The following is a 15,166-nucleotide window of genomic DNA, read 5'->3' on the forward strand; positions in this document are numbered from 1 at the left end:
TCTGCTTGTCCTCGCGCTGTTACTGTATTCAGAGGAATGTAAATGTCTGTCGGATCATCATCGTCATCATCAGTGGATCAGCGACCACCACACGACACGATGAGACGCGTCAAACAAACCAAAAGCGCATCCGATAAATAAAATCTTCACAGATGAGACTTACATCTTGCTTTGCGGTCCATGCAGGTAAGATTACATCTACATTCATATTTACATAACTGTTGGCTGAGTTGCCATCTATTTGACATGATCGGTGAAATATAACTGACAGAAGTTATCACTGGATGAGATTGGATGAGAGAGAGAAAGAGAGCGAGCGAGAGAGAAAGAGAGAGAGATTTCAATAGAGATGAACACATAGTGACATTGTGTGTGTGTGTGTGTGCGCGCACACACGGGTTGGTATATGTGGTTTGTGTGCGTGTGCGCGCGAGCGCGCGTGTGTGTGTGTGTGTGTGTGTTAAGTGACAGTCTGATGCCTCATGTGTTTGTATGTTGTTGAGTCTCAACAGGTGAAGCAATGACTTCTGTGTTCATATTACACTACTTGATAATTCTTTCTTTTATTGCCTTTAGCATGCAGCAGGTAACATACAGTAACTAAACCCAATATAAGACAGAGCACTGAATGACCTAGCAGAGTCATATATAAATATATCACCATGAACTGCATTGACCTCACTATATAAAAAGAATGAATGTTGATGTGGCATACAGAATGCTGAATAAGAAGATTTTTCCATTTAGTTTCTAAACGTCTCTCTATTAAATGCTTGAATAGCTTCATGTTTCTGTCAGCCAATAATTGACTGCACAAGCTATTTTTTTGCCGATTAACTTGTGATGTGGTCTAGGATACATTTATAATCTCAGAGAAGTTTTCATTGATGACTCTGATTGGACAAACAGCCTTGTAAAACATATGGAAAGTCCACGGGCCGATTTATTTGTACGATTATACGGTTTGTTGCATTACATTATTTGCATTCAGCATCACGTTAACATGTTTTTGTCTCCGTTTAGGTGACAGAACACATCTCTGCTCGACAAAAATCCATCATTGTAAACATGCATATGTGGATATTGGCCATATCATCTTTTGCAACGTTGTTCAGCCTTATTGAGATGTTTGACGTTTATGGAGATATATGTAGAGGATTGTGTGTCTGTGAGGAGAGAGATGGGATTCAGACAGCCAGCTGTGAAAACAGGGCAATTCACAATCTGTCGAATGTCACGCCTTTACAGTTGAATTCATATCATCTTCTGCTCACGGGTAATCTTCTGAAGAAAATCTCGCTGGATGATTTTGTTAACTATGAGGGACTCACCGTTTTACATCTAGGGAACAACGATATATCCGAAATCGAACCCGGGGCGTTTAATGGACTCCAGGGATTAAAGAGACTGCATCTAAACAATAACAAAATTGAAGCATTACAGGACGATACGTTTCTTGGACTGGAGAGCCTGCAGTACCTACAGATGGACTACAATTACATCAGCAACATTGAACCAAACGCCCTGAGCGGTTTACAACAGTTAGAGGTGTTTATTTTGAATGACAACTTGCTATCTTCTTTGCCGGTCAACATTTTTCAGTATGTTCCTCTAACTCATCTCGACCTAAGAGGAAATCAACTCAAAGTGCTTCCGTATAGCGGCCTTCTGGAGCACTTGAGTCACATCGTGGAGTTACAGCTTGAAGAAAACCTGTGGAATTGCTCTTGCCAACTCATCGCTCTCAAAGCTTGGCTCGAGAGCATCTCCTACACGGCATTAGTTGGAGACGTTGTGTGCGAGACGCCTTTTCGGCTGCACGGGCGAGACCTCGATGAGATCTCCAAGCAGGAGCTTTGTCCCCGGAGCGCCATCGCCGAATATGAAATGCGTGCCGAACCTGCTCACAGCAGCGAGGTCCTCTTTAGGACCACGCCGGCGACGGTGATGGCTGCCTTCGCGTCCTCAACCATCTTACGCTCTTCGAAACCGCCGAAAGGCAGCCGTTCGTCAGGAAAACTGCGAGTCAAACCCACTTCTCGCTCATCCTCCAACAAACCTCAGAATTACGGCCCGATGTTGGCCTATCAGACCAAATCTCCCGTGTCCCTGGATTGCCCCAACGCGTGCACTTGCAATCTCCAGATCTCAGACTTGGGTTTAAACGTTAACTGTCAAGAAAGGAAAATCGAGAGCGTTTCTGATCTCAATCCCAAACCGTACAACCCCAAGAAAATGTACCTCACGGGAAATTACATCTCTTCTGTGTGCAGTTCAGACTTCGCCGGTGCTACCGGATTAGATTTGCTTCACTTAGGCAACAACCGTATAGCCGTCATTCACGATCGAACGTTTGGTCAGCTAATACATCTGAGGAGGCTTTACCTGAATGGAAACCTATTAGAGCGCCTGACCGAGGAAATGCTGTACGGGTTACAGAGTCTCCAGTTTCTGTATCTGGAATACAATGTCATCCGAGAGATCGCGCCAGGTGCCTTTCAGCAAGCGCCGAATCTTCAGCTGCTTTTCCTCAACAACAACCTTCTCAAGACGTTACCGGTGGGAATCTTTGACGGATTAAATCTCGCTCGACTTAGTCTGCGTAGCAACCACCTCCGCTCTCTGCCGGTCGGCGGCGTTTTAGAAGAGCTAACATCGCTTGTGCAAATAGATCTGTTCGAGAACCCGTGGGATTGCACGTGTATCGTTTTGGACATGAAGAACTGGTTGGAGCAGCTCAGCGCCGGCACCGTGGTGAACACCATCGTTTGCGAATCTCCGCTCGGGCTCTCGGGAGAAGATATGCGCTATCTTCCATCCTCTCATCTCTGCCCAGAAAACTCAAATGTTCAGTCTACCATTGAACCTCCCTCGGAGGAATCTTTCCCTGGCAGTACCATCACCTTAGAAACAGCCTTGGATTATGACACGCAGCATCCTGCAGTCCCTCTCTCAGTTCTTATTCTCGCCTTATTGCTCATTTTTATATTGTCTGTTTTTGTCGCCGCAGGTCTCTTTGCTGTCATTATGAAACGCCGCAAAAAGTCTGAGCGTTTGGCTTCGCTCTCCACCAACGCGAGCTCCTTCAATGCGATTTACGACGACGGGGCGACAGGAAAGTCTAGAATGTCCGCGGGCCATGTCTACGAGTACATACCACCTGCGGCGGAGAGCCTCGCAAAACACATCCCATACAGTCCCAGTGAGGGAAACGCAACCGAGGGTTACAGAGACTTTGAAGAACTCAACAGAGTTCTGACAGCCAGCTCAGATGAAGAGGTGAGGAGTGATGCGATCAGCGCCTGCACTCCAGATGCCCTCAACAGACACTCCCCTCTTTTGGATGACAACTACTTTTACAGAGATATCCTGGCGAGAGACCCGCAAGCTTCTTACAGGGGTAATTTAGCATGCAAACACAGCACACATGCATCGTCTCACTGCGTGCCAGACTTCGATGCGAGACATCAATACTTAAATCCAGAAGGGATACAGCAGGCCGCTGCGTACTGCTCTACGCCAGCCAACGTCTACACGGAGCCCGGACGAAGCGAGTACTGGGAACTGAAAGCAAAGCTTCATTTTAAACCAGACTATCTGGAGGTTCACGAGAAAAGAACAACCTTCACCCAGTTTTGAAGTACGCCTATGCCCTACTTTTTTAAATATTGGAGTTTGGGTTGAGAGGAAACTCTTATCTGAGAGATCATGGGGTAAATTGATCAAAAACATGCTTGGGACATGTTTCCCCCAGAAAACTAAATAAAATTGTGTTTTGCATCAAAAAATAAAGTCTATTTTTGTACTTTTTCTGACATTAAGCATATGCCTACCCAAATATTATGTGTGCATTACTAGAAGCGTCATTAAATCATTTACAGAAGCAAGCCTATTTTTTTTCTTTTCGTTTGGGGACACGTGTTGTCTTTGTTCATCAAATATTCTCATATGTTGTGTATTTCAAAAAGATGATAAAACTCCTCTTACTAATGTCAGATGTGATGATTTTTCACATGTATGCCATGCTGTAATGTTTTTCCTACTTTATTATTAAAAGGGACAATCTGTTTCACTGCATTTAAAAAAAAAACAATGTATATGTAAACCTCTGTGTTTTTCATAAAAGATAAATGTGTATCATGCATCAGTTCTGTAAACCTTTGCGCTTTTGCACAACTGTTTAAATTAAATCAAGAACATGTTTTATTAAATTTATATGAATAGTTCAGACTTATCAAGATGGCTTTATAAACTTTAAGTGGCAGTGTTTTTCTGATTTGAAGGTTTATGTATCTTTATGGTTTTTAATGTGTTCTTTATCTAAAAGGCTTATGAAAGTGCAACATGTATATAGCCTGCAGGTCACACCGGCTGTGCAATATTGTCAACTCCCTTTAAATGTTCCTGGCATTTAAACACCCACGTCAGCTAATGAGAAACGGCATGAACGCGTGGAGAGAGAGAGATGACAACTACAGGGATACTTGTAAGCCAAAAATGAAGTTCCTCCTCCTCACTTTTTCACTTTCCATTGGGTCTCTGATGCGTGACTTGCGAAGGAAACAACAATTCAGCCCTCTTTTTACACGAGGGGTTGTTATTGAGCAGATGCCAATGAAAATTTCATGCAGTGCTTTAGGCGGACGTGAGACGCTGTTATGCAAAAACAATACAGTTGCTGCGGTGCATAAATGTTTCTTCTTGTTTTGTTAGCTAATGTTGAAGTAACAGCAATTATTTCATTCTTTTCCAAGTCATTGTCACGAATGCATTGTCCCTGTGTCATATTGAATTTCATTTCTGTGCAAATTGAATGAATTACAGACAAAACAACGTATTGCTAAAGATGTCTTGTGTTGCATTGAAATGTGTTGTAAAAGTATATAGGATGTCCTTAAATTAACTCACAGTTTTCTCAGTTGCTTTATAGCATTTCTTAAAATTTGAGAAATAATGCATGCATTACTCCGAGCAATTTGTACAAACTGCACATCATCATGGATGTCCTGCAAAAGCATGTAACTTGTTCAAAATCCTTAGTTCTTTCTTTCTTCTTCACGCCATTCCAGCATCAATGGCTATAATCATGGCGAGAACCAGTTAATCCATACATCGGTTAGGGGAGTATGTTTTTGGCCTGTGGGAGGACACTGGAGTCCCCGTAATCCTTAGTTCATCTCTCAAAAGTAAATTTGAACATTTCAGTCCATTCAAAATGGCAATTGTGTCATTGTTTATAGTCAGTGGCGGCCGATGTGATGCGCACAGTGCGAAGATCGTCACAACATGTATTTAGCCCATCATGTGGGGGCTCGTCATGTCAAAATGTTTGTTTGGGGCGTCATGTGAACCATGTGCATCATGCGTTTTTTCAAAATACGTGCCTGATGCACACACATCTAAAGAGTTTATGATAAAAGAGAAGATTGCGTTTGCCAGATACTTGTTTAATCTCATGTGTAATCAGAGTGTTAAGTGGGTGTCTTGTGAGTATTTTGTAAACGTAAGCGTCTCTTCTATCATAAATGGTTTTAATGCGTGTGCAGCAGGCACAAGACACATGATGCAGATGATTCACATGACTCAACAAACATATTTTGAAATGACGAGCAACACACAACTCTTTCAACACGTATTTTAAATTTGTGACCCTCGGAAGAAAGTAAAAATATTTAGCTATGTTGTCAATATTCACAAAAAAAAATCACATTTTTATATTTTTTCTGTAAACAAATTACACACACGGTGCTTGTTAAAAAATATAATAATAATAATAATAATAATAACAATCATCATCATTATCATCATCATCATTATTATCATTATCATTATTATTATTATTATTATTATTATTAATAAATAAATAAATACATATATACATACATACATACATACATATATATACATATATACACACATACATATATATATATACACTCACCTAAAGGATTATGGAGTTGATGGAGATTTATTAGTTTATTAAATATATTATTTATTAAATATATATATATATATATATATATATATATATATATATATATATATATATATATATATATATATATATATATATATATATATATATATATATATATATATATATATATATATATATATATATATATATATATATATATATATATATATATATATAATATATATATATATATATATATATATATATATATATATATATATATATATATATATATATATATATATATATATATATATATATATATATATATATATATATATATTCACTTGATAGCTATTTATTAATTCAGTTTACTAAATACTAAAAAAAAACTATGAAAAATATGCTCACACACAGATTATGACACAAAGATCAACAATTTTGCATGACTTGACTTGAACTCTTAATTCCTAAATGTTTTGAGCTGTAAGACAAATGAAATGAAAATGACAAGCAAGTGAAAATGTAGCAAATAGCAGACTATTGTAGCTGCTTTATTGTATCAAAGTATTTGCAATTTGTCCAAAACAATGAGAATTTGCTTTTATGGTGTGCACAACTGACTTGATGATGTGCAGGTTGAACAAAGTGTAAAAAATAATTTCTGATCTGAGTAATGCTCCAAAGCGACTGGGAAAAACTAAAACTGAGGCATTCTTGTCCTAACCCTGCATGTGGCTGTTTGAAAAAAAAAATCTCATATCTGTTAAGAGAAATATTTCAAGTGGTGCAGTTTATTTGTGAAACCCTGTGAAGATCTAAACTAGACAGCGTTTTAAAAACATCTTGTGGCCGTGAACCCAATCCAGCATCGTTCACTTCTGACAGTCTCTTATACAAAGGCTTTACAGTGTTTTGACCGTACCTGTATTGAATATTGTGGAATCAAAACACAGGAAGAGCTTGTCAAAAGCAGAAGTAGACTCTGTCAAAACCAAATCCAGAAACGGCTCCTTCAAATTCAGCATAAAGCTTCAGTTGCTCGCGACTTACAAAGTATACCAAGTATTTTATCATCAATATTCTCTGGAAATCGAAACCGTGACCTTTACGAAATGTTCTAGCAATTATGCCCCCAGGAACATCAAATGAGCTTGAAATGAGCTTGATATTCGAATCAGAGCAGTGATAGCATTTCACATGCCCTAAAAACACAAAGCCCTAATTCTGTAAAATAACAATAAAGCAATGAATGTTGTAGGTGTAAATGAAGACAGAAAGTAATGCAGAAGTAGATCATTGTAAAGGATTCAGGGACACAACACTGTTGTAGTCTTGCTCATCATCAGTGATATTTTCACTTCATGTCTCAGTAAGTTGCTCATTAAAATCTTTCCTCTGGCTTTATCCACTACAGAGTTCATTTAGCTTCAGGACAGTTTGCCATTCATGTGCACTATAAAGGTGAAACAGAAGATTATTTCACATTATGTACGATGCATCGCTGTTTTGAGAAGTGATGCATCAGCTTTGCATAATAATATAACACAAGATTTGTGTACTACTGAAGACTGTCAAGGAGGAGAAACATTTGCTTTAAAAACGTACGTCTAAAAAAATCAGGTTTGTTGAAAGCATGTTTTTGAGCAGAACAACTCACTTCAAGTGAAGGTCATTCTTTATAAAGTAGAAGACACGAGAAGCACAGATGATGCTGGGTTATTTTCAACCCACCAATGGGTTACAGTTAACCCAAAAAAATGTTTATATTTGACCCAACAACAGGTTAAAATAACCCAGCATTTTGGGTTGAAACAACCCAGCGGGCAGGACTCGTCCTTTTTTGACCCAACGCCGGTTAAAAATAACTCAGCATTTTATTGAATGTAGGACATTCTTATAAATATAATCGACAAACATATGTACAATTTTGATTTGTTTAATAACTTTGATTTAACCGTATGTTGTTGTAGCCTCTGTGACAACATCCCTTTGTGACAACTTGCCCCGGTTGTCCTGCTTCATTGAGGATTCACTCACCTTTATGAAACAAACTGATTAGATTGCAAGTGTTAAGGTGGCTAAAAGCAGGGTGAGATGCCCGAAATGAGGCCAGATCTGGATTATATAAGCCTGAGGAGTCATAGGAGTCTGAAGAGGCGAGAATCACATGTGACTCAAAGTCCACTGGAGGGGAAACATCTCAGATCTGCATTTAGTATATAAGACACTTCTACCCAACATTCTTATTTCCAATATCTTTCCCAACACTTGAGGAAATGCAACATAGACATAGAAACACATAGATAGGCCTACCTTTTAATTTGTGTTTCCTTTATGGAATGACTGTATTAAGTCCACGTGTCTGTGTGTGTGTGTAAATTATTTACTCAATGCCTAAAGCAGTTCAGCCTTTCTGCTGTTAAAATAACACAGTCCTCAGATCAGCAGACCATAACACCTAACATAGCATACTTCTGAAGTCTACCTCGCCTCTTGATAAAGATTACAGCTGATCTGTTAAGACTATGCTTCATTAAACTGCTGCATATATTTCAGACATCACATTGCATTTTATGTTGTGTTTTTCAGAGTCTGTGCGCAGTGCGTTACTGTAGATGCTCTCAGTCTAAACACATAATGCAGATTTGTGAGGATAAAATCAGATGCCTGCCAGTTTAAAATTGGCAATACGGCAAATTGGATTTTGGAAAGCACATCTGGACTATCCTCATTGAAAATTGCATGAAGTAAACTGATTCACAGATTCAACTCATGCAAGTGCCATGACTCCAAATGCCAATATCCCCAAACCTTTTGCTGTGCATATCAGTGATGCTGAAATCTAAACTGTTGTGATTTTTCAAGTTTAAATGATGCACCTTGACAGATTGAGGTTAATGTCTCAGGCAAGGATGTGCATTTATATGTTTGCATTAGGCACACAGTAAATTTCAAATAAACATTTTACCAGAACACACAGGTAATCGAACCCGTGACCTTGGCAATGCCAACGCTATGCTTCACCAGCTGAAAGCATCTGTGATTGACCGATGCATGACGGACACACGGCCTTTCTGCACTGGCCAGCCTTCATTCAGCCAAATATTGCACACTGGGGTGTTTTTTATAATGGTTTAGTCGAGTGATTGTCAAATGATGGCTCATCATGACCTAGAAATGAGCTGCTGGTCTGTTCTGATAGCTGGTTTAAGAGAAAGCCCATAAAAATGAAATTAAAAATATTTAAATAGAACATAAATAAAAAATAGCTATGCTTGTCAGAAGATAATAGGAAATAATATTATATGTATTATCAGAGTTAAAAAGTGTGGCAAAACCACATTACAGCAACTAAACTCCAACAGAATGATAAAACCATTAAATAAGTGCTTTAACTAAAAGTAATATTTGATATGCATGCATAATTAATCTGGTTTATTATAAATACAATGAAATTACACAGACCCAACATCAAATGCTGAGAAAGGGTGCTGAAGTATCTCTTACCGGATGATTGACAGAACTGATTTGATCAGCATTAAAAATTAATTTTAAAAATCCTATGTGTACAAGAACCAAGCTTAAAAGAGATAAATCCCATCCGCTCAAGTGTGAGGTCTTGATAAACACGTAATACAGCTGTCGTGTGCATCGAATTTTTAATTTTGCATTGAATTGATTTGTTTGTTATTTATCTGGAGCTGCCCTGGAGTCACAGCAAGCGTCTTCACACATCTAAATGTGTGTACTGTGAGATCAGAGACGTTTCTGCAACATGATTCACATCTACACAGGAGAGCACAGCGGAGGAGCTGCACCACCACCACACACTTCAGATGATCATCGCACCAAACATCTTCTGATCTGCTTTATCACAAGGACACAATACATTATTCACTGTTTTAAGTAACATTGCGAGGTGCATGTATATAAATTATTTAGTGCATGTTGAGTTATTTTTTAAGTATAGGAGTTAAATGCTGATGAAAATAAATATTTCATGAGTGTATAAACTACAGATTAAGCAAATGTTTGGTATTTCATTATACTGAGGAAACATATAAACAGGAATAGGAAAATTTTTTGGCTTGCAAGCTGGTACAATTATGATGAGCATTTATGAATTAAATATTATAATATAACTAGAACACAAACATCTGAAAGAATATGGTGTCTAAATAGAGATATCAACGAGAGGTAAACAGAATAAAAGCATTTTTTGGCCTTTGCTTTACCAAAATCATGAATGCCCTTTAACGTGGTGCAAAGCCGTGTTAAACATGGTATTATCCTGGTGCAATGTCCAAAATACTATAATAATGTTTATATGAGTGTTGATGTTTTTCATAGTCATTTAGTTAACATTGTATGCATTTGTGAGCATTGTGTATTTTAGTCTGTGCTGAGGACATTTAAGACAGTAGGTGAAATTATTGCAGATAATCCGAAATGTCAGAGAAAAATCTTTGAGAAGATGAAGATGTTCAACTGGCAAACAAAACTGTACTGTACAAAACGAACACATTGCTGTATTAAAAGCTTGATGCTGTGTGCTGTTATTAACAACATGCAACAACAACATAACAGATCATTAAAACAGAGGACTCCAGGGAAATCGCAAATTCATTTGACTTAAGCAGAATAGAGGCATTTGTTTATCTCAGTCAGGAACCGTATGATGAGCGAAATATCTCAGCAGATATTAACCATCACGTGACCTGCATTTATGTTCTTTTGTTTTGCTTTTCGAATGCCGACAGAGCGATAGATCTCCAGAGTTCAACATAAAAACAGCATCAGGACTAAATAAAAGCTTTAGTGATCAATCTGCAGTATGATGAAAATGATTTAAAGGTGCCAAAGAATGCATTGATATACCTGCTAGATTAGAGAACAATTAAATAGATTATATATTTTTTTTAAGTGCAAAAATGATCCAGAGTCAGTTTTACCCCTATAGGATTTGCCTTTGAATGAAATGGTCTATTATGACCTTATTTGAAAGAGTCATGAATAATAATGTTGAGCTCTGCTCTGATTGGCTGTTTCTCGGAGCAGCTCCTTCAGTAGCTCTGTGTGTGTGTGTAAATTTAGTGTGTGAATTAATTTTGGGGTGTAGATCAGTTGGTGTTATGTTGAGATTGGTCTGTTTTCCAGCTGTCCTTTGCATGCATAAGGTTAACACAGTGGTTCCCAAACTTTTTCGGCATGCGCCCCCCCTTCTGTATGGTGAATTCCTTGTGACAAAAAACTGTTCTAAAACTCAACATTTTAATTTAAAAACAAAAACAAAAAAACATTAAATTACACAAAAAAGTAGGGCTTTTAGGTTCAATAACACAGAATTTATGATAAATTCATGTATTTCATAAAATGTCATAAAACTGGGCCCCCCCTGGTACCACGGCCCTAAGTTTGAAAACCACTGGGTTAAACTAAGGAGGAAACAATCGTGTTTGAGGCTCACGATATGTCATTACTACAGAACTGTTATTATTCATATATGCGCAAATAAATAAAGTTTTACATTATCAGGGCCGGAGTGGGACACATTTTCAGCCCTGGAGTTTTATGCCTTGGACCGGCCCACTTTAGTCAATGACTGACTATATTTTAATAATATTGTTAAATCCTCAGTAGCCTACATACGTCTGCAATAGTGCTTTGTTCTCTGCAGCCTTGCAATTCATTGTATTTTTCAAATATATCATTTACAATTGAGTGCAAATAAACAATTATGACTTTTGCAGTGCAGTTCTAGACTATTATAATATTATTCAATTAAACTTATTCCAAAACTACTGAAAGGGAACAAATGTGTTTGTGTTTCCCCTATATTTCTATTTTTAGAAAATGGTGGTTCTTGAGATTGTTGGGTTAAAAAGGTTTGGAAACCCCTGATATACAATACACAAGCAAGATCAAGTATACAGGGGAAACAAATGGGGAAAAAATCCTTATTTTCAGTTTTTAGTACTTAGATCGTATATATTGAAAAATAACGTAAGATACCTTGTGTAAAAAATATATATATATATATAATGGACTAACATTTTGTTTTACTTTATTCATAACTTACTTTTTCCCCTAAAATGCTGAGTTTTGCATCAAATAGATTTTTGTTACTCTTGCAATAGACCATTCAACAAAAAATATGATTTTCCTTTAAGAGGCCGTTCGTATCAAGTCGTGCTCAAGTTTATTTTAAAAACCCTTTAACTCCCACACCAAGAAAAAGGCATTTGAAAAAAAAAATGTGTTTGCATTTCTTATCTCCTTATGTCGCTAGTTAACACAATCAATGTATTTTTCTTCAACACATCCCATCATTTTTTTTAAATCGGCCTCTACCAAACGGTTGATATGTCACTTAAAGGAATTCAAACACATACTATGGAAACTAGAAAATATGCACTATACAAATTTTTTACAAATATAATCAAAATAAAATGGTTTTGTATATTAAATCTTCTTTATTTATTGAAGTATAACACATATAAATATTTCAGGTTTAGTTTTAACACAGGAAATGAAATGTTTTCATGTTTTTTTGCAATAGAAATTACTAAAAGTAACAAAAATAAGGAGTTTCTGCATTTAAAACCTAAAATAAAAGAAGGCCAAAGATAGTAATACAATGGCATTTTAGTCTTTTATGATTTAAGAAGCACACTGTCAAGTGTGGTAGTGCAACATATATATATTTTTTTTAGATAAATTAAAGGGGTCATGGCATGAAAATCTGTCATTTTTCATGTTCAAGTGCTATAATTGGGTCCCCAGTGCTTCTATCAACCTAGAAAATGTGAAAAAGATCAACCCAGTAACTTAGTTTTGGTAAACCATTATCTGCAAGCATGTGAAAAAAATAGGTAATTGAAATTTGGATCCCCTTATGATAATAATAATAAACTTTATTTTCTATAGCGCCTTTAAAGTGCACATCTCAAAGCGCTGTACAAAAACAATTAAAACAACAGAGATACAACACATAATAAAGATTAAGATTAAAGAGACGTTATACAATGTAAAACAAAGATAAAAGCAATCAATCAATTAAAAGCTAACATAAAAAATTTGTTTTAAGCTGAGATTTAAAAATACCAAAAGAATTTGCTTGCCTAATCTCAATCGGCAGAGAATTCCAGAGTTAAGGAGCTAATGAGTTGAGGGAACAGTTAAAAGACCAGTTTCTGAGGAACGAAGATCACGTTTTGGAGTGTATGGAATTAAAAGCTCTGTCAAGTATTGAGGCGCCAAACCAGGCAATGTCTAATAAGTAAGCATCATGGGTAATGGGTAACCAGTGCAAAGACTCTAAAACAGGAGTAATATGTTGTCGTATATTAGTTCTAGTCAGGATTCTCACAGCCAAGTTTTGCAAAACCTGCATTCTGTTTAGGGTAGCTTTTGACACTCCAGCTAACAAGGCATTACAGTAATCAATACGAGAAAACACAAAAGTGTTAATCAATTTCTCAGCAGAATTAAAAGACAGCATAGGACACAACCTGGCAATATTTCTAAGATGAAATAATGACATTTTTACACTATTCAGAACATGAGGTTCAAACGTTAGATTGGCATCAAAAATCACTCCTAGATTCCTCAACCTAGTCTGAAACTCCACATTTGAACCATCAAGAGTTAATGTACTTGGCTCTACTTTGCGTAGTTGGTGGGGTGAACAAACAAGCATAATCCCAGTCTTTTCACTGTTAAGACAAAGAGAGTTTTCAGTCATCCATTCTTTCATCTTAAAAATACACTCAGAAAGAAAATTGACAGGCACAATTTCATTAGGTCTAAAATGAATGTAGATCTGTGTATCATCTGCATAGAAGTGAAATTTTAGACCAAGTGATCTCAAAAGTTGGCCTAGAGGATAGACGTAAATATTAAAAAGAAGAGGGCCCAAAATTGACCCCTGAGGGACACCAGACTGCACAACATTAACCTCAGATCTAAAACCACCCAAGCCAACAAACTGCTTCCGATCAAAAAGGTAAGACTTAAACCAATTTAGAACGGTGTTAGAAACACCAAAAACTGTTTCAAGACGAGTAATTAAAATTGAGTGATCAACAGTGTAAAAAGCGGCACTGAGATCAAGTAGGATCAAAACTGAAAGACAGTCAGAGTCTGAGGCGATTAATTTCATTATATGAATATATTAATATAATTTTTAATTATATTAATTCTTTTTCGGCATAACATATCTTAAACAAATAGTAGAGATGGCTCAATCAGCTTGAGTTAAGTTAGGTACACCTCTCAATAAAATATAGGGACTCAAAATGTGCTCAACCATTTTGTTGAGCTGGCAGTTAAAGGGTTAAATCTAGACGCGCGGCAAGTGCACTTAAATACCAGCCTGATCTCACAAAATACATGAAATAGTCTCGCATTATTTTGCTCAATTTTGCGTGACATCACGTATTTCCACCATTTTACATGCCCCTGACACGACTTTCTTTTCCGTGTCAGTTTCAAGTATTGGTTACTCAACTGTTTTTCCCATTTTCTTACAATTGTCGCTTCGGTTTGGGGTTAGAACAACTTTGTGATACATAAAATGACATCTGGTAACACTTTATTTCGATAGTCCACTTTAGACATTTTACTAATTATAAGTAACTTTGCAACTACTTATCAACTACCAATCTTTAGAGAATTAGTAGACTGTCTGGTTAATATCTACTAACACTTTATTGCGATGATATATCAACAGACATTCAACTGTCTATAAGTATCTTTGCAGGGGCATGTCAACTTATTCCACTAACCCAAACCTCTTCCCTAACCCTAACCCTTACAGTCTACTACTACTCTAATGACAGTTAGTTGACCCATAGTTGCAAATTATTGAAAGTTAGTTGACATGTAGTTGCAAAGTTATTTATAGTTAGTAGAATGTCTAAAGTGGACTATCAAAATAAAGTGTAACCTGACATCTTTACCCAAACCCAACTCTAACCCTAACGTCAGGCAACAATGGTTTAAAAAGCATATGAAAAAAATAGTATACACCAATACTTTAAGTCACATCCTAACGCAAACAGCAAATCTAACCCCAAACTGAAGTGACAATTGTTTAAAAGTAGGAAAAAAACAGTTGAGTAACCAATACGTGAAACTGTCACGGAAAAGAAAGTCCTGGCAGGGGCACGTAAAATGGTGGAAATAGGTGACAATAGTCCCTTTCACACATACAGTCTTTACTGGTAATTTACTGGTAAATTGCAG

General features: G+C 36.9%; 1 protein-coding gene across 1 annotated transcript; it reads left to right on the forward strand.

The window, feature by feature from the left end:
• Nucleotides 1-4,215, forward strand: slitrk5b (SLIT and NTRK-like family, member 5b). Its single transcript, XM_055216288.2, has 2 exons — nt 1-186; nt 1,024-4,215. Exons 1-2 carry the CDS (start codon nt 181-183, stop codon nt 3,637-3,639), a joined length of 2,622 nt encoding a protein of 873 aa, XP_055072263.2. The 5' UTR covers nt 1-180; the 3' UTR covers nt 3,640-4,215.
• Nucleotides 4,216-15,166: the final 10,951 nt, after the last annotated feature.

This window comes from Misgurnus anguillicaudatus, chromosome 17, assembly GCF_027580225.2.
Source record: "Misgurnus anguillicaudatus chromosome 17, ASM2758022v2, whole genome shotgun sequence".
NCBI classification, from domain to species: domain Eukaryota; kingdom Metazoa; phylum Chordata; class Actinopteri; order Cypriniformes; family Cobitidae; genus Misgurnus; species Misgurnus anguillicaudatus.